The sequence below is a fragment of the Convolutriloba macropyga genome, chromosome 11 (assembly GCF_964194025.1).
Source record: "Convolutriloba macropyga chromosome 11, txConMacr16.3, whole genome shotgun sequence".
Taxonomy (NCBI): domain Eukaryota; kingdom Metazoa; phylum Xenacoelomorpha; order Acoela; family Convolutidae; genus Convolutriloba; species Convolutriloba macropyga.
In genome coordinates, this window is record NC_134478.1 from 51323291 (window position 1) to 51349536 (window position 26246).

Here is a 26246-nt window from a genome sequence, read left to right on the forward strand (position 1 = left end):
TTAACGAACATGGTCAGTGTAACGTAGTGTTTAAATTCACCGACTCAAATCCGGGAGATCACACATTCGAACTCCACCCTTGTGGGACGATTTTGCATACTTAGACATTTCTGTAGACCGCTTCTAAATTCAATTTGTTCTAGAGCAATTACATCCCGACAGTCTTTCGAGAGCCATTTGTCCGAAGTTAGTCGGTTTATGTTTGAAACTGTTTCGGGGTCTTGTTAATTATGCTGATTTCTATCTTCTGACTTTTTTGTTGAGGCTTGTCTTGTATCAGCTTCACACTTTTTTCGCCAAATATTGTTGTGATCAATTGATTTTTCTAGTTCGTCATATATATAATGAACGAATAGAAAATCCAGTCAGTTTTAGTTTATCTAAGAGCGTCACTCCTTATTTTGAGTACCTCATGATGTGCAATTGCCGTAACATTGCCACTACTTGACTGTTGACTGGGTCTTTCTCGCTATAGCCCCCCCCCCATCTTATTGGTCATATAGCGTATACAGCTCCCAATTACCGTAAGTACTCCACAGTGGTTATAATCTCTTGGGGGGTATAATCGGACAGAACCCCTTAACCTCGGACGTTTTTGTTTTGTAGCTTTCTGCGACAGACGATGAAGAGTACCTGGAGATGACAGATGGAGTTACTGGCAGAATGCCAACATCCTCCGGCTCCATATCTCATGGTCATAAAAATGGTAGAGACACTGGAACTCTGACTGGACCGTCATCGGCTATGTCTTCTTCTTCTTCCAAAAAAGGAAAGGGAATTGGAAGATCGAGTGGGATCAGCAAGTCCATGGATATGTTACAGGTTAGAAATGTTCTCTAATTTTTCCACCACCCCCCCCCCCTCCCCCCACCCCAAAAAACCTGCTCGTGAAAAGCTTATACTCCCATTTAGTGTTAAACACAGTGTAATTTCGTTGAAAATGGCACTTTTATAAAGGCTGTGGAACAGAATAGAGTATAAATTGATAGATTGGTTAGTTCACAACAAATATTTTTAAAAATTTCCATGAATAAAGTATTGCTAATTGGAATTGGTTAGCTACATTTTTGCGTGTTCATTTTTGTCAGAATACGAAATGGCTAACTTGATTGGCGAAAACTGAGTGAAATTAATTGGGTTTATAAATAATTTTTACATATGACCGCCGTGTGCAAATTACCTCCATGTCGGCTATGTATATAATTGCGATCCTACTTATAGTTACTTTTTCTATATGATTTTTATATCATTATGACTGTGACTAAGGATTTAAAACCTTAATCAATTGTGCTGTGCTTCCTAGTCACGTCAATGTAAGGAAATTGGCCTGTTACTAATTGCTCTTAATCAAAATTTGTCGCAATTATTTTTCAGCTTTGTTGGTCTGCGTCCTGATAGCGAACTATGTCTGGCTGATTTCATTTTTCGTCTAAATAAACCGTATAAGAGCTGGTGAAGTCAGAACAGAGGGCATTAAGTTGCAGTGCAGTTCTTTAAGATTTTTTTGTTCCGACCCCACTTGTGGGGGGAGGAACTATATACTCAACTGGTTTTTTTTGTTCAGACAATTTAAGCCGATCGATATATTTGTCGAAGAGAAATGTGAGTGGTATGGTTAAAAAGCTTGTCCAGCGTAGAATTCGAAAATTAAAAAAGATTTTTTGAATTTCGTTTTTTTTTTCGAGGAGTTATTGAGGATTGAAATTTTGTGTGAACACGGGATATTTGGCATGATTTTGTTCACTTTTCGTGTAATTATTCTTCAAATTTAAATTTTTAAATAAAAATATCAATTCAAAAAACATTTCACGCAACAAAATGAATCAATTTTGGGTTTCTAATAGACGAAAGGCGATAAAAAGACTAGTTCTGGTCTCATAGGGAAATTTATATCAAAAAAATTCTAATTCTATTTGAGAGCTCTTCTTAAGAAAAATTTTCATGTTTTTTGTTTGTTTAGTTCACCTAGAAACTAGTCACTTTTCATATCGAGGTTCCGTTAATTACAAACCTCATTTACAATCGCTCATGTTTTTTTGGGCTCGACTCTGAGTATTTGTAATTTTAAATTAAAATTTAATTTTCTTTGAGGTTTTACTAATTTTTTGGAATCTTATGACATAGACTCAGTGACTAAAACTGCAGTAAGTTTCGTAATGGGCATTAAGTGAACATATCTAGTGCATCGAGTGGACAGCTAATGGTTGTTAAGACCTTAAAATGATTTTTTTAAAAAAAAATCAACCGATAAAAAGCTTTTTTCGTGATTTTTAAGTCAATCTCAGTAATAACAGTATCCATTTCATATGCACTGCAACGATAATTAAACTTGTTAGCGGTTTTATCTTCTAATTATTGTTTATATGACTTCAATGCCACAAGATTTCTAAGAAAAGTTTAAATTTTTGGATATTTTCGTATTATTGGTTCCTCTTGAAATTTTATCACCTTATCATGATACTGATAGCTCCCACTGTCTTAGAGAAGACGTTCAATGAATCAGAGATGAAGTTTTCAGAGAAGAACTTATGGTTTAAATGGCATCGAGACTTTCTTCTCGCACTCTTCTACTGAATTTTTGGTTTTTGCTTTTATTTGTTGTTGTTTTTATAGCCATAAGTCTTATTGTGATGTCTTGCTGTTTACCTATGCATGAAAAATATCCTTGTCCTCTTATCGGGGCGTACTTGAGCGTATTTATTGGCTTCCGCTGAAAATTATTGAATTTAATGGCTGTTGAGTGTTTAAAAATATTTTTTCAAAGATATTTTTTGAACAGTAACCAATCTTGAACTTGTTTTCGTGAACTGTAAGTAGGTCTCAGTAATGACCGGACGTCTTTCGTTTCCACTCCAACCGAAATTAATCTGGTTAGCGGTTTTATCTTCTAAATAATGGTTTTATGGCTTCGATGCACGAGTTTTCATAAATTTTTAAAAATTTTGTTAAATCCTTTCGAAATCCGTTTGATTCTTTGTGAAATCTTATACCGTTATTCTAATAATGATAGTTCCCATCGGCTTAGAAAAGACGTTCAACGGATCATAGATAAAATTTTCGGAGAAATGCTTTTGGTTTAAATGGCTTCGACACTTTCTTCTCCCGTTTCTCTATTGAACTTTTGGATTTTGCTTTATTTGTTGTTGTTTTCGTAGTCAATGACTTATTGTAATGTATTGATGACTTATGAAAGACAAAAATAAAAATTCTTGTCATCCTATCGAGGCATCGCTAAACTTATTTATTAGGTTCCGTTGAAGGCTATTAAATTTAATGGCGATGATACTATTGGTTTTCTCAAAAATTTCTTGGTTTTAATGTATTGGTTCATATTCGTTGTTTCTTTGTAGTCAAATTGTTAAGAAAAAGAAGACTTCCTTTGTTGTTAACAAATTGTTTTAAAACCGAAAAGTTTTGACTGAAAATTTCATTTTTTAATGGCTTCGATGCCATTTTTAATGGCTTTTGTATTCTTTTATTAGCCGTAAAATGCAGAACGGTCTTATAAGCATATAATTGAGGATTGAGTGAATGATATAACCAAAATCAGTCAATTAATAGTCTGAAATTTTTTGATAATATACGTTTTCAATGATTTTTCAATTTTTCAGTTTTTGTTCTTTTCGTCAACTTGTAGCTTATTCTCATCATTGATAGGTCCCATCCAAATCCTTGTGCTTCAAAAATTAACATGCCAACTGATATTATGTGGTAACTGATGTTTTGTTTGTTGGACAATACGCGTTTTCATAAAGTTTTGTTATTGGTGTACTTGTGTTTCTTTTTCTCCTCTTTTAGCACATTGGCGTAATAAGAGATCCCAATGATTTTAAAATGTGGCCCAAATGAACTTAGAACTTAATTATTCTTGCAGTATAGTTTTAGCTGAATTAGTATAATAAAAAAATGTAATAGAAATACATAATATACAGATAATAGCTACTGATTTTAAGATGGCTTTAGTAATTTAAGTTTTTGCAAGGTTTGTAATGTTTTGAGTATATGTGCATCTTTAGTCCTTTCCTATGGCTTAGACTGACCCAAGACAATTTCCGTTGGTTTCACAATAACTTTTAAGGATTTTCATTACGGATTATTCTGTTAAAAGCTGATGATTTTAAAGACTTTCGAAATTATTTGGTTTAAAAAATGTTGATTGATATTTGAATTTCGCCTAATAATTTCCTCTTTTTGTTACCTGGTCTCCTTAAGGAAAATTTGCAACTGCTGTATAGTTAAGAAAGAGTAAATTTGTGTATTTAAGGTTTTATCTGATTGCATTTTGACCTTGGTACTAGGTGCTTTCAAATTTATATATTGAGTTTTTGCCGTGAAATTTTTGTTTTTAACTATTTTGGTTGTTTGTTCTATTCTCGTAGTCTTTTTAGTTGCAGATCCCGTGAGCGCCGTGATGAGGCATGTCATTAAGTAATTGAATTAGTAGATAGGGTTTGTAACGATTTTTTAAAACTCAAACTTCTATTTTTGTTGTCTCTTCACTTGGTTGACAGTTTAGTCAAAATGTAGATGAGATGGGGTTGGAACACCATGTGCGAACGCAAATTAACGAGCATCCTTGTCTAACCTCTACTTAAACGGTTCTCCGATATTCTTTTTGGTATAGAATTATGGTCCGCCAGACAAAAGGCTTTTTCAATGCTCTCAAACGAAGCTAGTAGGAAGTTTCATAACATTTAGTTTTCGTTAATGCAATTTTGTGTTCTAACGGTTTTTTTGTGTGACCATTTTTTATCCCCAGAGATGCGATAAACTGTTAAAGCTCGAGGACATTAAGCAGAGCTTTAGGTATGTTTAAGAAGCGCAGTGGCGAAAAAACAGGAGTATTTTTTGAAAACTTGATTCAAACCCTCCCAAGCCCCTAAACACTTGGTCAGGTCAATTTCTCCAACCTTTTTAGGAGTTTCAAATTGATCCTTTTGGCCTTGCAAGCTGCATACATGTTTATAGGAGTTGTGAGCTGGTGAGAAACATACGATAGACGAAGTCTAAGTTTCTGTTTTTTTCAAAATAATGAAGCAGCGTTTGAATTTGAAGTTTTCCCTTTCTTTTCCGAATTCTAAAATTTATTTATTGAGCCTTTAGATTGCACTCAGTTTTCATTGGCATAGTTGTATTTTGGTTATCAATGTTTCAATTTTTGGATCGAAACAAACATCTTTATCTATTTATATTTTTAATTGAAAAATAGTATGTATTTAAGATAAAATTTCTGTACTTAGCCATCAAATTGAATTTATCTCAGGTTAAATATTTTTAGATAAATTGATTGATTGTTTGCTTGCTGCTGTCCGGTGTTATATTGAAATATAAGAATGACATTTTATTTAACGAAAGATTTTCATAAGAGTTCTGCTTCTCAAGTATTGTAAAGAATTTTTTTCTTGGAGTTTTAGTTTTTTTTTCAGGCTGAAAAGACAATGGAAAATTGGAAATAAGCTAGTGATTTGTGATTTATTTAAAAAAAATTTATGGCTCTAATCTGAAATCCCAAAATCAGAGAAATTTTATCGTGGAAAGATAAGCTCACAGGCGTGGCAATGTATCGTTTTGCTAAAGCTTATGTTTTTTTAAACTCAATAATGATGTTTCCAAATTTTGTTTGTGACTTTAAGTATGTGGATCGCTTGTTTACGGATCACCACAGCTGGTGAGATCTCAGGTGTGTGATTTCAACTATTTTTTAAATTAGTTTTGGACTTATTTGAACCCCGCCACCTAGTGCTTAGGCGTCAACAAAAATAACGAATTGAGAACCCAAAAGTTCATTAATTCAGAACAGAATTTTCTGCAGCTGATCCGAACATTTTTTTAAAAAAGTTTTGTTAAATTTTCTAACATAATGCTTATTTTGAAAACCTAGACTTTGATCTTCAAAACCGTTAAAAATTAAGTGAAAGGGAAAGTAGGCATCGGGAGATCATTATAATATAGTTCATTACTTTTCAAAAGGCACATTTTGCGCAAAAACGTATTTGCGCAATTTTTGAACCACAACGCCCAAAGGCATCAGTGTAAAATGCTTTTGTTGAATTTTGTATTTAAATCACCTGAGAAGGTTAATTAATCGAGAAATGGTTTTGAAATCAAGTTTTCTAAGAGCAATAGCATTTGTCTTCTTAATCCGCTATTGCTAGTGTAAGGGTTTTCATGCAATTGTTTACAAACTAGGCTTTCTTGTTCCAACCCCACTTTTAGTGGGGGGAGGAACCTTATACTCAACTGGGTTTTTTTGTTCAGTCAATTTTGGCCGATCGATATATTCATCGTAGAGAGTTGTGAGTGGTATCATTAGAAAGCCCAATAGAATATGGAATTAAAAACATTTTTTTCATTTTCGTATTTTACAGGGAGTTATCGAAGTTTAAACTTTGAGAAAAGTAGAGTGAATTCCGTTGTTTTAGTTCACATTTTTCACCAAATTTTCGTAAATTTTGCTAAAATATCTTGAAATCTTTAACGGTAGTGGGATTGATCTTATCTTAAAAGATAGAGGGGGGTTGATGAATTGTTCAATCTGAGCTTTTTGGCTAAAATTTTTTAAAAATCAGACTTTTTTCGTCAAAAATGGGACAAATTATGAATTTTTGGCCCGCTTTCACTGAATTCGCTGAAAGTAGACACCTTAAAACTGCAGTCATATTCATCGCAAACTTGAATAGAGAGCTAGTTGCACTCCCGCTGGTTTTAAGAGTCTTCAGAAGTCATAATTTTGCCAGATTTTTGTAAATTTAGTCACGATAATTAAACGAAATGCATTTTTTTATATACTTAAAAATTTTGTTTAAAAATTTATCTATTTCGCAACCTTTTGAACATTTGAATGTCTTCTTAGTCGCGCAGCAATATCAGGCCTGGCATTGAGCTCACCACGGATCCATACGGTAAAAAATTTTAGATTTTAATGGGGCGCGGCCTTATTAAAAAAAATTTCCGCATATAGTTTCTTAAGCATATTGCTGACAAGAATTTCGGATCTTTTCCGTTTGTGCCCCCCAGCTTAGTGGGCGCATATTATTTGCACCCCCCAGACGCACGCGCAATATTTTTACATAAGATTTACTATGTAATGGCACGTGCTTTTTAACTGGGGGCGCATAACGTACTGTGGGGGGGGGGCTCAAACGGAAAAGATCCAGAATTTCAAATAAGAGCTCTCTTATCGACGGATATTATTTACAAAAAATGACTTCTAACGATCATATTTTACGGTCTCAGATCAAAATTCGTGTTTTTTATGGCTCTGACCAATTGCTTTCTTAAAATTTTGTATTTCTTATGTTTTGCATTCATTTTTGTAAAGCTTTTTGTTGTCCAATGACATAGTCACCGCAAACAGTGATTGGAATGAGTTATTAGGAGGTATATTTGAAGCGGAAAATGCTTTCAGTTGTTACCTAATGTCTCTTATAACTTTAATTCATTTGTTTTAAGGAAATGTAGGCGAATTTTTGAACTTTCCCCACCATTTTCTCTTTCTCTCGGCATCGGCGTAGTCTCGATAAAAACAAGCAAAAACTTTTTTCGTGTTAGTCAATAAATTAATGTCTGTAACGGTTTTATAATTAACTAATGGATTCTTGGTTTTGATACTACGAATTTCGATGTTTTTTAGTATAAATGCAGATTTTTTTTGTTCATTTTGTTTCGTTGACGAAATATTACATTTTTGACAGATCCAGTTGAAGATAAGTATAGTTGGGAAAATTAACGGGTTTAAAGAGGCGTATCCGAATATTTTAATTGTTTTTATTGAATATTTTGCGCTTTTGGGCTGAGACACTGTTCTCTTGCAAAATAGGGTGAATTTTTTACGTAAATTTGTCTGTTTTGGTTATTATACGACCTATACCTGATAATGATTGATCTCAATTGCTTCCCCAGGTCATATAACAACCTATTCTAACCTTTCAGTATATAGCTATTTCTTTTAGTAACTTTCGAGCTTTTTTTTAAAAAAAGACATTTTCAACTGTTTCCTCTCTGTTTTGATTTTTGTCAGAATGTAACTCAATCTCACTAATAAGAGGCCTCAATTACTTTTGTTTACTCAAAAAATTTTTTCGTGGTTGGTTATAAGTTTTGATTGGTTGCTTGGGCCATATAGTTTTATAAGAAATTTTCAAGATTTCTCTATTGTTCACTTTTTGGGTTTTTTGTTGTCATATCTATGTAGTCCTTTTATAGGGAAAACCCATTGATTTTCAGATGAGAACCAAGTGATGTTTTACAGCTCTTGCAGATAACATCTTATAAATGTTGTACCCTAGTACCCTGAACAATGTGGTTTAAAATTGTTTGTGAATTTTTGGCTTCTGCCTGTTTTTGTTATTTTGTCTCGTGACTTAGTCTCATTAATGACAGGCCCAATTGGTTTTCTGAGGTGTTGCATCTTAATCGACCTCTGTTTATTGAAGTCCTATGTCTGTTATGGAATTTGAAACAACATTGTTTTTCAAGTATTTGAAAAAAAATTGCATTTTTGAGCTTCGCCATTTTTTTAAAATTTTTTTTGGTCGATTTGTAGCTTAGCCTCTGTAAAGACAGGTCAAAACCCGTTTCTAGTGAGCTATATTCAAAATAACATTGATTTTAGTGCCAACCATTTGTTTCTCGGTTTTGCTTCTACTGTTACTACAAAATTTTATAACATAATTGAGAGTTTATATATTTGTACATTTTAAAGGAGTTTTGTTTTCTTTTAAAAGTATTACACTAATGGTAGGTCCCATTGGCTTTGAAATATTGCGAAATTGAACATTTTTATTGCTCTTAGTAACAGTTTTATGGTTTCAACCTTTTTAGTTTATAATGGTTGTTATGCGACATATACCTGATAATGATTGCTCTCAATTGCTTCCCCAGGTCATATAACAACCTATTCTAACCTTTCAGTATATAGCTATTTCTTTCAGTAACTTTCCAGCTAATTTTTTTTTAAAAAGACATTTTCAACTGTTTCTTCTCTGCTTTGATTTTTGTCAGAATGTAACTCAATCTCACTAATAAGAAGCCTCAATTACTTTTGTTTACTCAAAAATTGTTTTCGCGGTTGGTTATAAGTTTTGATTGCTTGCTTGGGCCATATAGTTTTATAAGAAATTTTCAAGATTTCTCTACTGTTCACTTTTTGGGTTTTTTGTTGTCATATCTATGTAGCCTTTTTCTAGGGAAAACCCATTGATTTTCAGATGAGAAGCAAGTGATTTTTTACAGCTCCTGCAGATAACATCTTATAAATGTAGTACGCTGAACACTGTGGTTTAAAATTGTTTGTGAATTTTTGGCTTTTGCCTGTTTTTGTTATTTTGTCTCGTGACTTAGTCTCATGAATGAAAGGCTCAATTGGCTTTCTGAGGTGTTGCATCTTAATCGACCTCCTTTTATTGAAGTCCTATGTCTGTTATGGAATTTGAAACAAAATTGTTTTTCAAGTATTTGAAAAAAAATGCATTTTTTTTGGTCGATTTGTAGCTTAGCCTCTGTAAAGACAGGTCAAAACCCGTTTCTTGTGAGCTATATTCAAAATAATAATGATTTTAGTGCCAACCAATTGTTTCTCGGTTTTGTTTCTACTGTTACTACAAAATTTTATTACATAATTGAGATTTTATATATTTGTACATTTTAAAGGAGTTTTGTTTTCTTATAAAAGTATTACACTAATGGTAGGTCCCATTAGCTTTGAAATATTGCGAAATTGAAAATTTTTATTGCTCTTAGTAACAGTTTTATGGTTTCAACCGTTTTAGTTTATAATGGTTGTTATACGACATATACCTGATGATGATTGCTCTCAATTGCTTCCCCAGGTCATATAACAACCTATTTAACCTTTCAGTATATAGCTATTTCTTTCAGTAACTTTCCAGCTAGTTTTTTTTAAAAAGACATTTTCAACTGTTTCCTCTCTGCTTTGATTTTTGTCAGAATGTAACTCAATCTCACTAATAAGAAGCCTCAATTACTTTTGTTTACTCAAAAATTGTTTTCGCGGTTGGCTATAAGTTTTGATTGGTTGCTTGGGCCATATAGTTTTATAAGAAATTTTCAAGATTTCTCTACTGTTCACTTTTTGGGTTTTTTGTTGTCATATCTATATAGTCCTTTTATAGGGAAAACCCATTGATTTTCAGATGAGAACCAAGTGATGTTTTAGAGCTCTTGCAGATAACATCTTATAAATGTAGTACCCTGAACAGTGTTGTTTAAAATTGTTTGTGAATTTTTGGCTTCTGCCTGTTTTTCTTATTTTGTCTCGTGACTTAGTCTCATTAATGAGAGGCTCAATTGGCTTTCTGAGGTGTTGCATCTTAATCGACCTCTTTTTATTGAAGTCCTATGTCTTATGGATTTTGAAACAAAATTATTTTTCACGTATTTGAAAAAAATTGCATTTTTGAGCTTCGCCACTTTTTTAATTTTTTTTGGTCGATTTGTAGCTGAGCCTCTGTAAAGACAGGTCAAAACCGTTTCTTGTGATCTATATTCAAAATAATAATGATTTTAGTGCCAACCATTTGTTTCTCGGTTTTGCTTCTACTGTTACTACAAAAATTTATAACATAATTAAGAGTTTATATATTTGAACATTTTAAAGGAGTTTTGTTTTCTTTTAAAAGTATTACACTAATGGTAGGTCCCAATGGCTTTGAAATATTGCGCAATTGAACATTTTTATTGCTCTTAGTAACAGTTTTATGGTTTCAACCGTTTTAGTTTATAATGGTTGTTATACGACATATACCTGATAATGATTGCTCTCAATTGCTTTCCCAGGTCATATAACAACCTATTCTAACCTTTCAGTATATAGCTATTTCTTTTAGTAGCTTTCCAGCTAACTTTTTTTAAAAAGACATTTTCAACTGTTTCCTCTCTGCTTTGATTTTTGTCAGAATGTAACTCAATCTCACTAATAAGAAGCCTCAATTACTTTTGTTTACTCAAAAATTATTTTCGCGGTTGGTTATAAGTTTTGATTGGTTGCTTGGGCCATATAGTTTTATAGGAAATTTTCAAGATTTCTCTACTGTTCACTTTTTGGGTTTTTTGTGGTCATATCTATGTAGTCCTTTTCTAGGGAAAACCCATTGATTTTCAGATGAGAACCAAGTGATTTTTTACAGCTCTTGCAGATAACATCTTATAAATGTAGTACCCTGAACACTGTGGTTTAAAATTGTTTGTGAATTTTTGGCTTTTGCCTGTTTTTGTTATTTTGTCTCGTGACTTAGTCTCATTAATGAGAGGCTCAATTGGCTTTCTGAGGTGTTGCATCTTAATCGACCTCTTTTTATTGAAGTCCTATGTCTGTTATGGAATTTGAAACAAAATTGTTTTTCAAGTATTTGAAAAAAAATTGCATTTTTGAGCTTCGCCACTTTTTTAAAATTTTTATTTGGTCGATTTGTAGCTTAGCCTCTGTAAAGACAGATCAAAACCCGTTTCTTGTGCGTTATATTCAAAATAATAATGATTTTAGTGCCAACCAATTGTTTCTCGACTTTGTTTCTACTGTTACTACAAAATTTTATAACATAATTGAGAGTTTTATATATTTGTACATTTAAAAGGAGTTTTGTTTTCTTTTAAAAGTATTACACTAATAGTAGGTCCCATTGGCTTTGAAATATTGCGAAATTGAACATTTTTATTGCTCTTAGTAACAGTTTTATGGTTTCAACCGTTTTAGTTTATAATGGTTGTTATACGACATATACCTGATAATGATTGCTCTCAATTGCTTCCCCAGGTCATATAACAACCTATTCTAACCTTTCAGTATATAGCTATTTCTTTCAGTAACTTTCCAGCTAATTTTTTTTTAAAAAAATACATTTTCAATTGTTTCCTCTCTGCTTTGATTTTTTTCAGAATGTAACTCAATCTCACTAATAAGAAACCTCAATTACTTTTGTTTACTCAAAAATTATTTTCGCGGTTGGTTATAAGTTTTGATTGGTTGCTTGGGCCATATAGTTTTATAAGAAATTTTCAAGATTTCTACTGTTCAATTTTTGGGTTTTTTGTTGTCATATATTTGTAGTCTTTTTATAGGAAAAACCTATTGATTTTCAGATGAGAACCAAGTGATGTTTTAGAGCTCTTACAGATAACATCTTATAAATGTAGTACACTGAACAATGTCGTTTAAAATTGTTGGTGAATTTTTGGCTTCTGCCTGTTTTTCTTATTTTGTCTCGTGACTTAGTCTCATTAATGAGAGGCTCAATTGGCTTTCTGAGGTGTTGCATCTTAATCGACCTCTTTTTATTGAAGTCCTATGTCTGTTATGGATTTTGAAACAAAATTGTTTTTCAAGTATTTGAAAAAAATTGCATTTTTGAGCTTCGCCACTTTTTTTAAATTTTTTTGGTCGATTTGTAGCTTAGCCTCTGTAAAGACAGGTCAAAACCCGTTTCTTGTGATCTATATTCAAAATAATAATGATTTTAGTGCCAACCAATTGTTTCTCGGTTTTGTTTCTATTGTTACTACAAAATTTTATAACATAATTGAGAATTTTATATATTTGTGCATTTTAAAGGAGTTGTGTTTTCTTTTAAAAGTATTACACTAATGGTAGGTCCCATTCGCTTTGAAATGTTGCAAAATTGAACATTTTTATTGCTCTTAGTAACAGTTTTATGGTTTCAACCGTTTTAACGGTTTCACTGCCATTTCGTGCAAATCTTAGTTTTTGCGGGTATTTGTCCTTCTTTTTGTAGTCGTATGACGTACACTGGATAATGACAGTTCTCAATTGCTTCATATGCAGATATAAATAAAATTTTTAGTGATTTCACTTTTTATCTAATGATGATAATCGTTTTTGAAATCAATTGTTTTCAAAAATAGAGACGTAGTTCTGAATTTCTCACCTTTTTGCTCCGTTTGTCGACCTGTTACCCAGTCGTATTGAGAACGGGTCCCATATCTTTTCTATTAAAGCAAATGTTATTTTTTTGTTTAGGTTTCATCTGATGGAAGGTTGAGTTTTTAATAAATTTTTAAAAATGTAGACATCGAGTTTTGGTCGTAATTAATGTTTGTTATTTAATTTTTATTTTAGTCTTTTCCAGTAGTCATATTAACAACAAGTTTTATCGGTCCTCTAGCGTGGCCTCATTGTATTCCATTATGGTTTATTGAGCGATTTGTATGTTTTGAAACTTTTCTATCGGTTCGTCATTTGTCAGCTAATTAAGTCAAGAATCAAGAATGTGGATGAGCGGGGTCGGAACATTATGTACCTACGCACATTACCGAGCCTCCTTGTTTATTTGTCTAATCAATACGTTATTAAGAGCAATTGTGGACAACAGTGACAAGTTTGAGTTATATTACTTTTTGCAACCTAATGTTCCTTTTCGGTATGGTCGTTGAAATTCGGAGTGAAATCAGTGAGCGAAATAGATAACGTTTTTTAAAAGAGTTCTGAATTGATGTTGCTGTACATGTTCTATCGGCTGCAGAGATAATTACTGAGCAGTTCGGCAGTGCGATTATAATAACTACAATATATTATACAAATTAAGTTTATTTTTACAAAAGTCGCTTTTTGAAATTATCACCAAAAATAAACCTCGCATCTAACATGATTCCAAAAAAACGGATCCGGAAAATCCTGCGCAGCGGTCCTTCTCAACTTGCTCAAAAATAGATAAAAATGTAGTGTGTATAATTGCAGGATTCACTTTCGTCTTTGCCAGTAACACTATCTTCGTCTCCTGCCGCGAATGAACGACACGATGAGAGTGCAATTAGCACCTCAGGGGTCAGTGCTCAAAAATAAACAACTGCAATCATTTTTCACCAGTCTTGTGAATGATTTAGCAAACATCTTGACCTAATTCACATAATCGAATTAATTAGAATTGAAATTAATTAATTTAAATAAAGTCTGGAGCCGTTACTTATTTCTTCTGTTTGCATCAATTGAATTGGTTTCAGTTTGAACTCAATCGCTGTCATTTGACCTCAACAACATGATTTAATCAACACCTGGTGCGATAATGACAGTTAAATAAACTTCCAGTGTCATAAATTTTAATGCCCGATCGACACTGGAATGAATATTACCACACGGTTGTTATCGCCACCGTGAAGTTATCAAACTTCGAGGCGAAGCCGAGATGTTATGATAACTTCGAGGGCGATAACAACCGTGTGGTAATTTTTTTTAATCAACACCTGTTGCGATCATTTCAAAACTGAACACAGTTTTATTGGTTTTTCCTTTTCATTTTTTTAGGACAATTACATTTTTAAAGGTAAGTGATATTTCTTCGGATCTGTTCTTCCTTTTGTCCTCATGCGCCCCCTCCCGCCACACACCCACCCACACACACACACACACACACACACACACACACACACACACACACACACACACACACACATACAGACACACACACATACACACGCACGCACTCACACACACGCGCGCACAAACACACGCACGCACACACCACACAACACATACACAACACACAAACCACACCCACACCACACACACACACACCACATACACACCACACACACAAACCACACACACCACACAGACACACCACACACACACACAACACACACACCACACACCACACACGCACCCACACCACAACAACACACACCACACACACATGCACACACACTCACACACACACGCACGCACACAAGTACACACGTACCCACGCGCACACACAATCACACGGACACAAACACACAAACATACGCACACACACACACACACACACACACACACATTTACGAACACGCACACACATTCACAAACACACGCACGCACAGAAACACACCACACACACGCGCGCGCACACGCACGCACAAAAGTACACACGCACCCACGCTCACACACACACACGCGCGCTCTTGCACACACACACACACACAAACACACACACCCACAAACACACACACAGACACACACACACACACACCCGCACACGCACGCACACACACAGGCACACACATGCATAAACACACACACGCACGCACAGAAACTCAGAACACACACACCACACACATATACCACACACATACCACACACACACACACACCACACCACAAACACCATACATCACACACACACCAAACTCCACACACACACTACACACACCACACTCAAAGCACACACACACCACCTACACACCACACACACCCATATACACAAACATACACCACACACACATCACACACACACAGCGCACACACACACCACACAAGTTTTCTTGGACTACAAGGTTATCAAACTGTTTCCATCATTAGACTACGAGTTTATCACCACTCTTTTATCGCCACTGTTTACTTAGTAACAGTGGCGATAAAAGAGTGTGATAAACTCGTAGTCTAATGCTGAAGTGTTTTTCCAGTGTCGATCGGGCATTAAATTTTATTACACTGGCAGTTTATTTAACTGCTTTTATCGCAACAAGTGTTGATTAAAAATACTTCAGCCTTAGACTACGAGTTTATCAAACTCTTTTATCGCCACTGTTACTAAGTAAACAGTGGCGATAAAAGAGTGGTGATAAAATCGTAGTCTAATGATGGAAACAGTTCGATAAACTTGTAGTCTAAAGAAACTTGTGTGATGTATGTGGTGTGTGCTGTGTGTGTGTGGTGTGGGTGGTGTGTGTGTGTATCTGTGTGTGTGTGTGTGCGTGTGTGTATCTGTGTGTGTGTGTGCGCGTGTGTGCGTGCGTGTGTGTGTGTGTGTGGTGTGTGTGCTGTGTGTGTGAGTTGTGTGTTGTGTTGTGGTGTTTGTGTGTGTGTGGTGTGTGTGTGTGTGTGTGTGTGTGTGTCTGTGGTGAGCGTGTGGTGTGTTATGTGTGTTCTGTTGGTTGTGTGTGGTGCGGTGTGTGTACATGCTTGTGTGTGTTTGTGCGTGTGTGTGTGTGCGTGTTTGTGTGCGTGTGTGTGTATCTGTGTGTGTGTGCGTGTGTGTATATGTGTGTGTGTGCGCGCGTGTGTGCGTGCGTGTGCGTGTGTGTGTGGTGTGTGTGTGCTGTGTGTGTGAGGTGTGTGTTGTGTTGTGGTGTGTGTGTGTGTGTGGTGTGTGTGTTCGTGGTGTGTGTGTGCTGTGTGTGTGGTGTGTGTTGTTGTGGTGTGAGTGTGTGTGTGGTGTGGTGTGTGGTTGTGTGGTGTGTGTGCTGTGTGTGTTGTGTGTGTGGTGTGTCTGTGTGGTGTGTGTGGTATGTGTGTGGTTTGTGTGTGTGGTGTGAGGTGTGGATGTGGTGTGTGTGGTGTGGGTGTGGTTTGTGTGTTGTGTATGTGTTGTGTGGTTTGTGCGTGCGTGTGTTTGTGCGCGCGTGTGTGAGAGTGCGTGCGTGTGTGTATATGTGTGTGTGTCTGTATGTGTGTGTATGTGTGTGTGTTTGATTTGGGGGGGGGGGAGGGGGCTCATGAGGACCAAACGAAGAACAGATCCGAAGAAATATCACTTACCTTTGAAAATGTAATTGTCAACAAAAAATAAAAATGAAAAACCAATAAAACTGTGTTCAAATATGAAAAAATCGCAACAGGTGTTGATTTAAAAAATTACCACACGGTTGTTATCGCCCTCGAACTTACCATAACGCCTCGGCTTCGCCTCGGAGTTTGATAACTTCTCGGTGGCGATAACAACCGTGTGGTAATATTCATGATTTACACTGGAAATGTTTTATCGCCAAAGGTAGCATGCAGCCTGATCAAAATTTGATTCTCAAAATTAGCCGACAACAGATGCTTTCGATCCCTGGGATCAACAATAATAGAAATATCTTAGTCTCAATTGAACCTCAATCAGGGGAGTTTTCAATTGATTTATCGTCTCTAAATGAACGGGTACTTTCTTTGACCATATCCAAGTATGGTACGACCGAAAGAGTAATCACCTGCACATAAAATTGCTAATAATCTGATTGTGTGGGTCATCTTGATTACTGAGCACAGCTAAACGTATACGTGAGGAACTGCTCTAAGTTTACATTGTGCCTAATTCATCTGTAATCTTACTTTGTTCTCATCTTTAATGAAAAAAAATTAACTATTTCAACTTATTTCCTCTATTATCACGGAATTAAATTTATTGATAACAGAATAATTTTTTTCTACGGTTTGGTCAATTTTGCAAATGGCAAATCTGGAAAAAAAATAATTATTGCGTGTCGACACTAATAAGTGGGGGGGGGGGGGGGGGGGGTTTGGAGAAGTTATTGTGGTAACATTTTGGCAAGTTTAAATGTTTACCCTCAATTCCTTCAGTTTTCCAGTCATTTTTGTTACTGGTAAATGATGACTTAGTTTTCTGACAGTATCGTTTTCCTAGCTAAAATTAGACAGCGTTGCAGCTTTTTTATTTTGAAATTAACTTCACAATAGTTGCCATTGTCGTAAAATAAACTTGGATGTATTTCGAGACCTTCTGTTCTTTTTCTCACAATCAGGCAAAACAATTGGTTTTTAAACATATCGTTAACAAAAATAAATGCACAAAGCCCATCTATTCCACTTGAAAAAGTTGATTTTTATCGCAGTACTTCTCAGTTATCCCATATGTATGTGTCTTCCTGACATTGCGTTTCGCTCCATTATTGCGTTTAAAGACTCGTCTCAGTGATTAGTACCATTTTCTTAAGCATTTATATGCCTCTCATTTTCTTTTTTTTGACAAGCTTTTTTTCTGCATTGAAGTACTAAAAAAAGAGATTCACATTGTTTGAGTTGTCATTTATTTTCTGCTAATGATATTCACTGCTCAGGGATAGTTTTGGCCAGTTTTTCATGAAGGTGGACTCATTTCATAGGGTAGAAAGATTGGCAAAGGAATCTTATCTGGGGGCGTTCACCTAGGGATGAGCGAATTTAGGTCTTCCAAGACATCAGAACTATTGCAGTTTTATTACAACATTCTTGCAGTAATATAAAAAGGACAGTTGAGAACAGACTACTGTTAATGCACTGCAGACTAAAAGCCTAAAATACTGCTTCTCTGCAATTACGCTGGAAGAAAATTGTAAATTGAATCTTGGAACATTTTCATCTAATTTCTCAAGCCAAAAAACCAGGTTTGGAACAAAATGTGGTTTTTTGATAGATTTCACAACTCAAAAAATTTACTCTTGATTCAAAAACTCGCGAGATTCTTGCAAGAGAATCAAACGGACTGCAGAAATCCTGCAAACATCTTGGTACTTGTATGCGTTCACTTGCAAGACTGCCTGCCAGATGCTTGCAAGTTTTTCCAATTAATCCATCTGCATCATGTGACTACTTGTCAGGAGTTTTAAGTTGTCGCGTATACTATAGCCGACCAGTTCTGAGTTTGATTAGGCATATTCTAACATGCAAGCTTAGTGTGCTATACAAATGATCAAAATATTTTTTTAAAAAAAATTTAAAAGTTTTCTATGACACGTTCTCTTTCTCTCATTCTTTAAAGCTTCCCCTGCCTGTCCTTTCGTTTAGAGCTGTTGAGCTTCAAAAATTTCTATGAGAATTTTCGTTTCTTATTACAAAGCGTTTTCGGTCAAGCACTCAGTATGATTTTACTCTTGCACTGTGGTATTGTCTAACATATACATCATAGTACTATTCAAAGGACGCTGGTATTGATCCAATTTCAGTCTTTTTTTGTTTTTTTAATTGCAGGTTTATATTGAGAGAAACACGATGTATGCAAACTAAAATTAATAGTGGTAAAATGATAATTAATTAAAAATATTAGTCTGTAAAATCTTACAAATAAATTTTGACATGGGAGTTTTTTCTCACTAGACAACAATTTTTTAAATTATTTAAAATCCAATTTTTAATTTTTCGTACTTTTTCGTAAATAATTTTTATGGGTTTGTTTTCCTCCGTTACCCTGTCATTTCTTAATCGTTTCGTTTTACTCAGTTGCTATTTGCTGTCACAAAAGTCATGCATTAATTGATTTAACCTTTTGCATGCATTAAGTGCTAATAAGCGTCGGTTTGCTGTTTCAATTCGAAAAGTAACCAGAAAAGTATTCTTCTTTGCAGCTTTTTTTGCATGCCAGGTCATCGACAGCCGATTAGTATGACGTTTGCTGGTACTCTTTGCGTTGACGTTATGCAACAATAGCGTGAAGTACTCTGTGAAAATCTTCATCATTTGGTAGTTTCTTAGCAAGTCCTGATAATTATTGATTGGACCTTTTTTAGGGGCCTTGTTTTCCGAAAAAATTTTACAAGTGCGTATGTATTCATCTTTTATTTCAATGGGAAATTGTCGGCATAGGTTATTTTTAGTTGGTCTGAAACAAAATTTGGAGAGATTGTTTTGATACTGTTCAGATTTAAAACCCCAAAAAAGTGTTGGGTTTGTTTTAGAACGTTGACATTTGTTTTTGGACATTGGATTTAAGCAGTGGTTTAGTTACTCAGTCACAGTAATTAAGAACTGCTGGTAATCCTCCAGGTCGAAATAACATTTTTCTATTTTTGCCTATAGCAGTTCCTCCCCCCTATTCAAACTAGACACCCGCCCGGCCTTCCCTCTCTCTCTCTCTCTCTCTCTCTCTCCTCTCCCTCACTTACCTACCCCCTCACTTATTTTAACCCAATTTACCCACTTACCATCCCCACCTACCTACTACCCCACCTAACTACCTACACACCACCACCAATCTAACCGTCCTTCATTTGCCTATCGACTAACCTTACCTATGCTCCCCTACCCAAGGCCCGCCGCAACCTGCGTCTCCTATTTTCACGCAGGCTCTCACCCCTTGATTAAAAACTGTCTGCCTCTTTAAAAGAAACATTGTGTCTTTCCCATTTTAACCCCCCAGCTTAGTGGTCAGATAACCTATAGCCCCCCCCCAATCATGGTAAATATACCATAATGGGGGGGGGGGCTATAATGGGAAAGACCCCAAAAATTTTACAAGTTCATAAAAAATTGTTTTATATGGCACATGCTGGAAATAAAATCTAGATTTGTCAGGTGGTTTAAATATGCATGCGGTAGACAAACTGATTATTTTTTACAATTCGCTGAGCTTCGAAACCTCCTCACGTCAATCAGTAAGCAACCGAGTTCGCATTGTAATGTCTTCATTGTAATGCATTGACCACGAGCCACATTCAAACCTTAATATTTCAAGACCATTAAAACCAAGTTTTGGATCTATTCTGTTTCGCCCCGCCAAGTGTTTTTTTTACCCCCCAGCCCGCAGTTACAAATTATATTTTGTTATATATCAGGTTACTATGTTTGCGCTCACTATTTGTGCTCACTAAGCTGGAGGGGGGCAAAACAGAGTTGATCCCAATTTTTTAGTTAATTGACAAGTGAAACCAATTGTTTTAGCTGAATTTCATCCTAAGTGGGCTCCAATGTGTTGTACCCATCCAGCTTTAGAAAAAGAGTATTTAAATGGTAAATGTTTCTGAACTAATACAACAGGTGCGCGTTACAACTTGTGGATTTTTCTAAAAAGTTCATAAACTCTAGTCTTGGAGTTTCTCTCATTGTCAATGATCTTTTTGATTACTCTTCCAAAATTGTCGTGGAGTGACTTTTTGGGTCTTTCCCATTATAGCCCCCTCCTCCCCCCATGAAAATATAGCCCCCCATTATGGTATAATTACCATGATTGGGGGGCTGTAGGTTTTCTGACCACTAAGGGGGGGTATAATAGGAAAGAACCGACTTTTTTTTGCTAAAAATTTCATGTTAAACAGAAACCTTTTTTAGGACTTTTCTTCCGAAATCGATTATAATTTATTTTAAAATCATTAACATTTCACTTTATTTCAATCAGTAACGAGATAGTTAATATAAAATGAAAGTAAGTAAGGGTTGGTGTAATATAGTCATATTATATGTGAAAAACGTGAAACATGAAATAATATGTTTATAAAATTTCTTTGATCTTTATCGTTTGTCCCCCCCCCCCCCACCATAATGGGGCATATGGCCTGAACACCCCAGACGCATGCACTTACAATGTTTGTACATTATGACTTACTATGTAATGCAACGTCCTCTGTAACGCATTGGTGGTAAGGCACAGGGGGCACAAACAGAAAAGATCCTATTTCTTTGATATGTTTGGCTTGACGTCGAAATAGAAACTTGGTAATGCGTAAGCTGATGAGAAATTTAACGACCCTGTTTCATGTGCATAACGCAAGACAGTCATGTGCAGATTGTGACAGAATAAACCGAATCACTACCACATAATCTTCAACGCCTAACGTTTTATATATTTTGGCCTCGGTTATAGTCTTCCAACAAGTTGACTACAGCTTAGATTAGGAAAACTTGATAATAAATTTTAATTTAAACATTTAATTTGTAAAAAAGATGTCAGTGCTTTACATGTTTTAGCCTCTGTTATAGAATCCCCATGGACCCATTATGGCTTAGATTAGAAGACTGAATGATAGACTCTACTTTCGACAAATAATTTGCAAATAAGATGTCAGTACTGAGCTTAATTTGACTAGAGCGCTTTTGCATATTATCTGTTAAAATAGTAGCGTCCAGACCTCCTTTTTATATTTTTTTCCAAAATTGACAAATCTTTATTCTCGATTCACGAGGTCCCATACAGGGGCATGTATGACCATACCGTCCCAGACGCAAAAGTGTCAGTTTCCAGACCGTCCCAAAGCGAAAGGTCTTATGTCCAGAATTTTGTGCGTTCGAGAGTCTTTCGTGCGTACTTGTCCAAAATTTCGTGCGTTAATTTCAAACATTCTATAGTGTATATAAGGCCCTTATTTCTTTTTTTTTGGTTTTGATATTTCTAGTATAGGTAAAGTTAATTCTATTGTGCGAATCTTTGGGTCGTTTCGGGTATTCTACCGCCAATTTTTTTCAGCTGAAGCAAGTTTTTTCATGGCGTGAGCTTTGACTTCTTTATCTTCGACCATTGATTTCTGTTTTTGAACGCTGTTCATCAATATTTAGTGTACCTATCGTGTTTCTAATGTTTAGTAGTTGCTAACCTTGTACTAACCATGTGAAAGGTCATTTCGAGAAATTTTACAGACCCAAAACTACCAACCTAACCTTCTACCATTCTCCCGTACCGCCGAGTTTATATTGTCATAGTTAAGAATTTATATTGACTTAGATAAGAGGTGGCCGCCGTAATGGCTGACTGGGAGTTTAGCCGACAACCAAAAAATGAGAAATTTAGCCGACAATTTAGGCAAAATGAGCGATAATTTTTATTCTGAAGCTTTGATTGGCCAATTTAAAACACTTTTTCGTTTGCGTACAAATATACTGCAGTGTTTTATCAACTAGCGTAACGAAGGTCTATGCGTGGAGGCAACCCCCCCCCCCCCGGCCCATCCGGGGGGGGGGTTGCAGCCACGGAGAGGCCGAGTACCGCACAGCAAAGATAATGGTCCACCGAACTACTTATGTATACCCAATGAGATTTTTTGACCAATAATGATAAAACTGTCGGCCAATCTTCTAAAACTGTTGGCCAACGCCCTGTCGGCCAATTTTCCTAGCACCTAGTTAAGAATTGCTCGACTCTTCAATTCATTTCCGGTATTCCACTTCTCTTCAACTTAGTGTTGGCTTTACCAAAATTGTTGAGAATTAATTTGGACGGGGTAAAAATTTGGCAGGGCCTGCACAATTTGCCCCTTCTACGTTTCTGCCCCCTTTTTTGCACCCACTAACCCAGTGTGGTTAGCCTCCCTAAGCTTAAGCTAGGTACAACGGGCCTGAGAGCAATTCGTGCGATGTCAGTCATTTTTATTTAAAAGTTTTTTTTACTCTAAGCAGTAAGTGATATGGTGTAACGAGCGATTTCACCGTCGAAGAAGTCTGTATTATCTTTGTGTTTCAGTTTGTTGAAAAAGAGACAAAGAGAGGCGCCGCATCCAGAATCTCAATTCTACAGAAACCTCAAAAGGCACTCAAAAAGGTACTACCATTGCAACCATTATTGTCATTGTAGGCCTAGCTTTTTGGGGTTAGAACCCATCGACGCCCCCCTTCCCCCATAAACACACAACCCGCCCTCAATGTCGAAATGATACAATAATGAGGAGAGGGAACTGAAATAAGACGCAATTTATTGACCTCTGGTTACTTTTGTATTTCATAGCGATTAACATATAGACTCGGGGTAGCTTTTAAAGTTTAATATAATGACAATTTGACGAAAACAAATAATGCTGTTTTGGCCGAAAGTAGAGTGTGTAAATTTAGAATTTTATGGTTTTTTGAAGCAGACATTCGCGAAAAACGTTTAATGTCAAAAATAACATGTCAGAAGTTATCAGTGACTTCACCATGCTGGCCACCTAAGCTATATATTTGAAGTCGATAGCCGATTAAGATCGGGTTATTGAGTTTTGAGTTTTGCGGAATTATTGTCATCCCTTTAATTTTTTGCTCGCTAGAAGGCGCAGAAGAAAAAATGTAAGTGAAAATAATTTTTTACAAATTAATCTTTGTGTAATTTTAGCAATTTAACTTCTGACTTTAACTATCTAACAGGTAAATTTATTTGTTTGCTTTTCTGACTGAAATTTATCGCTTTTGATTAATATCAACTCTAGCTTCGATTGGCTTAATTTATTTGACTCATACATTCTCCGTAGCTATTAATGTCGCAATACTGGGAAACAAATGAGCAAGTTTTTAAATGCCAGAACTCAGCAAGGCCAGAGTTTGGAGTGTCAAGTTACCCTCTACACAATTACATAAGTTAAAACCTGCAAAGCTCGTGTTTCAAGCCGGGTTACGAGACTCTGCCCAAGTAAGTTGTAAATTCTGACTTTCTTCTCAAACTGCTAAGCAGTCACTGAGATTTATCAGAGTCTCCTAAACTATACATACCTTCCGCTAGTAAATGGCACATATCAAACTGCTGCTTTTTAACTGCAGCAATATTGGCTGTAGTTTTTATAATGACCAAAATCGCCACTTTTATTAGCTACTTTGAAAATTGTTGTTACCATGTTTGAACAAACGTAAAATTTTTAATGTTTTTTCCATCCAGCTTTTCCCCAGTCAAGGGGGACACGACAAACCGGGTTTCCTTGACCCCGCTTTGACAACTCGCTTCTCGTGGTATGAATAATGAACAAAGAGTTCAGGTGATTTGATCTCATTATAAGTCATTTCGAGATCAAATGTTTGAAGGCTGTTGCGAATCGCTCGTCTCAAGACAAATAAATTTTGAGAGAAGTGTTTTTTAAATTGAATATGATTTTTACAAAATTACGATTGGAAATTTCACAACTATTGGCTCGTCTGGTTCCTTAGTTTTTTAAAATCTGTCGGATTGGTTTGTTACGAGCTGTTTTGGGTTTTCTGGCCCTACTGTGTTGATTTTTGAGCTTTTGTATTCTTTTTACAAATCGATTAGTGAAATTTTAGTCCCTGAAAATAAGTTATACATGATCCACCTTAGTTTTTGGTGGGTAGTCCGTAGCTGAACTTTAGCCCATTTTCATTATTACACAAGTTTTGATGAATCCTTTGGCGGAATCGCATTAATTTCCGAGAACTATTAATTATATATGAGTGAATTTTCTCAGAATAATACTTTTGAAGGCGACTTCTTGTTTGACCTAGGTTTTTTAATGTTTGTTGTTAAGTTACGATTGAAGTAATTTATGGTTGCCGTTTCTCTGAGTGCCAAAGCTACTCTGTTACATTTTTCAACTTGGGTTTTGTTCCACCCAATATTGTTTTGGTTTTAAATTGTGCTCGTTTTTTATGCCTAAACCAGAGCCATTTTATTGGTGGAAACGTATTTTATATCAAACAACATTATAGAGGTTAATGGACACTAAGATATATTGTGAGCGAATCGAAGTCAAACCTCGCGTTTTGTCCTGTAAATTTGCAAACAAAAGACTCAGTGATTTGTTTTTCATTCGTCTAATTATCTCTAAGTTCATTGTCTATATCTGTTGCACTTGAAACAACCCAACTGTGATATCCGGTAGCTCCATCTAGCGCTTAGGTATAAGAGTTTAGAGAACTAAAGCCTGATAACCCAATGGCAGTCAAAACCAGGGCTTTGTTGAAATGTTAATTTCGTCAGCTATGCATTATCAAGCTGGGTTTTTATTACACCCCCTTTCTTAAACAATTATTTCCCACAACTCAATGGCCAATTAAATTTAGGCCTCGTACAACGCGCTCAGAGCAAATTGCCTAAGCTCTTATCTTCCTTTTGTAACAAGGCACCTGTTGCATTAACTAAACCACTTTACTGCTAAAGAGTTATCTTAGAGGACACGAAACTACTATCTTTTGAGCTTTGACCAGGTATGCTACCTTTGCAAAGAGGTTCTGCTGACATAACAAATTTGAGTTGTAATTACCATAATCGGGGTTACTGCACACTCTTTAGCCTGGACTTTTCCTCCCAGTTCAATTTTTGACAATTTTTGGTTCTCGCTTTCATTTAATGAACACAAACAATTTTTGCGAGAAGTGTTAAATTAAATATGGTTTTTTACGTAAACACGATTGGAAATTTCACGACTATCGGTGCAACCTTTGTTTCCTTAGTTTTTTTTATAATCTGTCTCCTTGGTTTGTTACGAGCTGTTTTGTGTTTTCTGGCCCTACTGTGTTGATTTTTGAGCTTGTGTTTTCATTTTCCAAATCGATTAGGGAAATTTTAATCCCTGAAAATACGTTATACATGATGTACCTTAATTGTTGATAGGTAGTCCATAGCTAAATTTTAGCACATTTTCATGATTACACAAGTTTTTGATCAATGATTTCGCGGAATCTCATTAACTTTCTAGAGCTATTAATTATGTATGAGTGAATTTTCTCACAATAATACTTTTGAAGGGGACTTCTTGTTTGACATAGGATTGTAATGTTTTGTTTCGAACTGAAATTGCTTTCAAGTTTGCTTGATTGCTAAGGTGGGCGTTTGTCGTCAATGTCAACCACATTTCTACTTCGTTAGGTTAAGCAGCCAATTCGCATTGTTTTGAGTCTTTAAACGTTAGGTTTCGATGATTTAGTATTTTTGAAACGGGTATTATGATGAGGTAAATTTATAACCTGTTCATCACAGTCCATAATTTTGTTATCACCATTTAGCCGAAATTTGAAATTTTTTTCTAAAAACTAAATGCATGTGCCAAATAATCATTAAATTCAAAATATAACCGATTGTTATGTTTTTTTCTTGTGTTCCTGGATTTGAATGGTTGAGGTTATGCACTTTGTTGCGATTG

General features: G+C 35.5%; 1 protein-coding gene across 6 annotated transcripts in view; it reads left to right on the plus strand.

Moving 5' to 3' along the window:
- LOC142349752 (uncharacterized) overlaps positions 1 to 26246 on the plus strand; it is a 69795-nt gene that overhangs the window by 41548 nt on the left and 2001 nt on the right. The window contains exons 13-16 of one of the 6 annotated variants that reach the window (XM_075401500.1): positions 607 to 822; positions 13712 to 13798; positions 22871 to 22948; positions 23430 to 23448. In XM_075401500.1, the coding sequence (XP_075257615.1) occupies positions 607 to 822; positions 13712 to 13798; positions 22871 to 22948; positions 23430 to 23448 (400 nt within the window). Of the gene's footprint in view, positions 1 to 606; positions 823 to 13711; positions 13799 to 22870; positions 22949 to 23429; positions 23449 to 23494; positions 23527 to 26246 lie in introns of all 6 variants that reach the window. The other 5 variants (XM_075401501.1, XM_075401499.1, XM_075401503.1 and 2 more) reach the window with 5 other exon arrangements.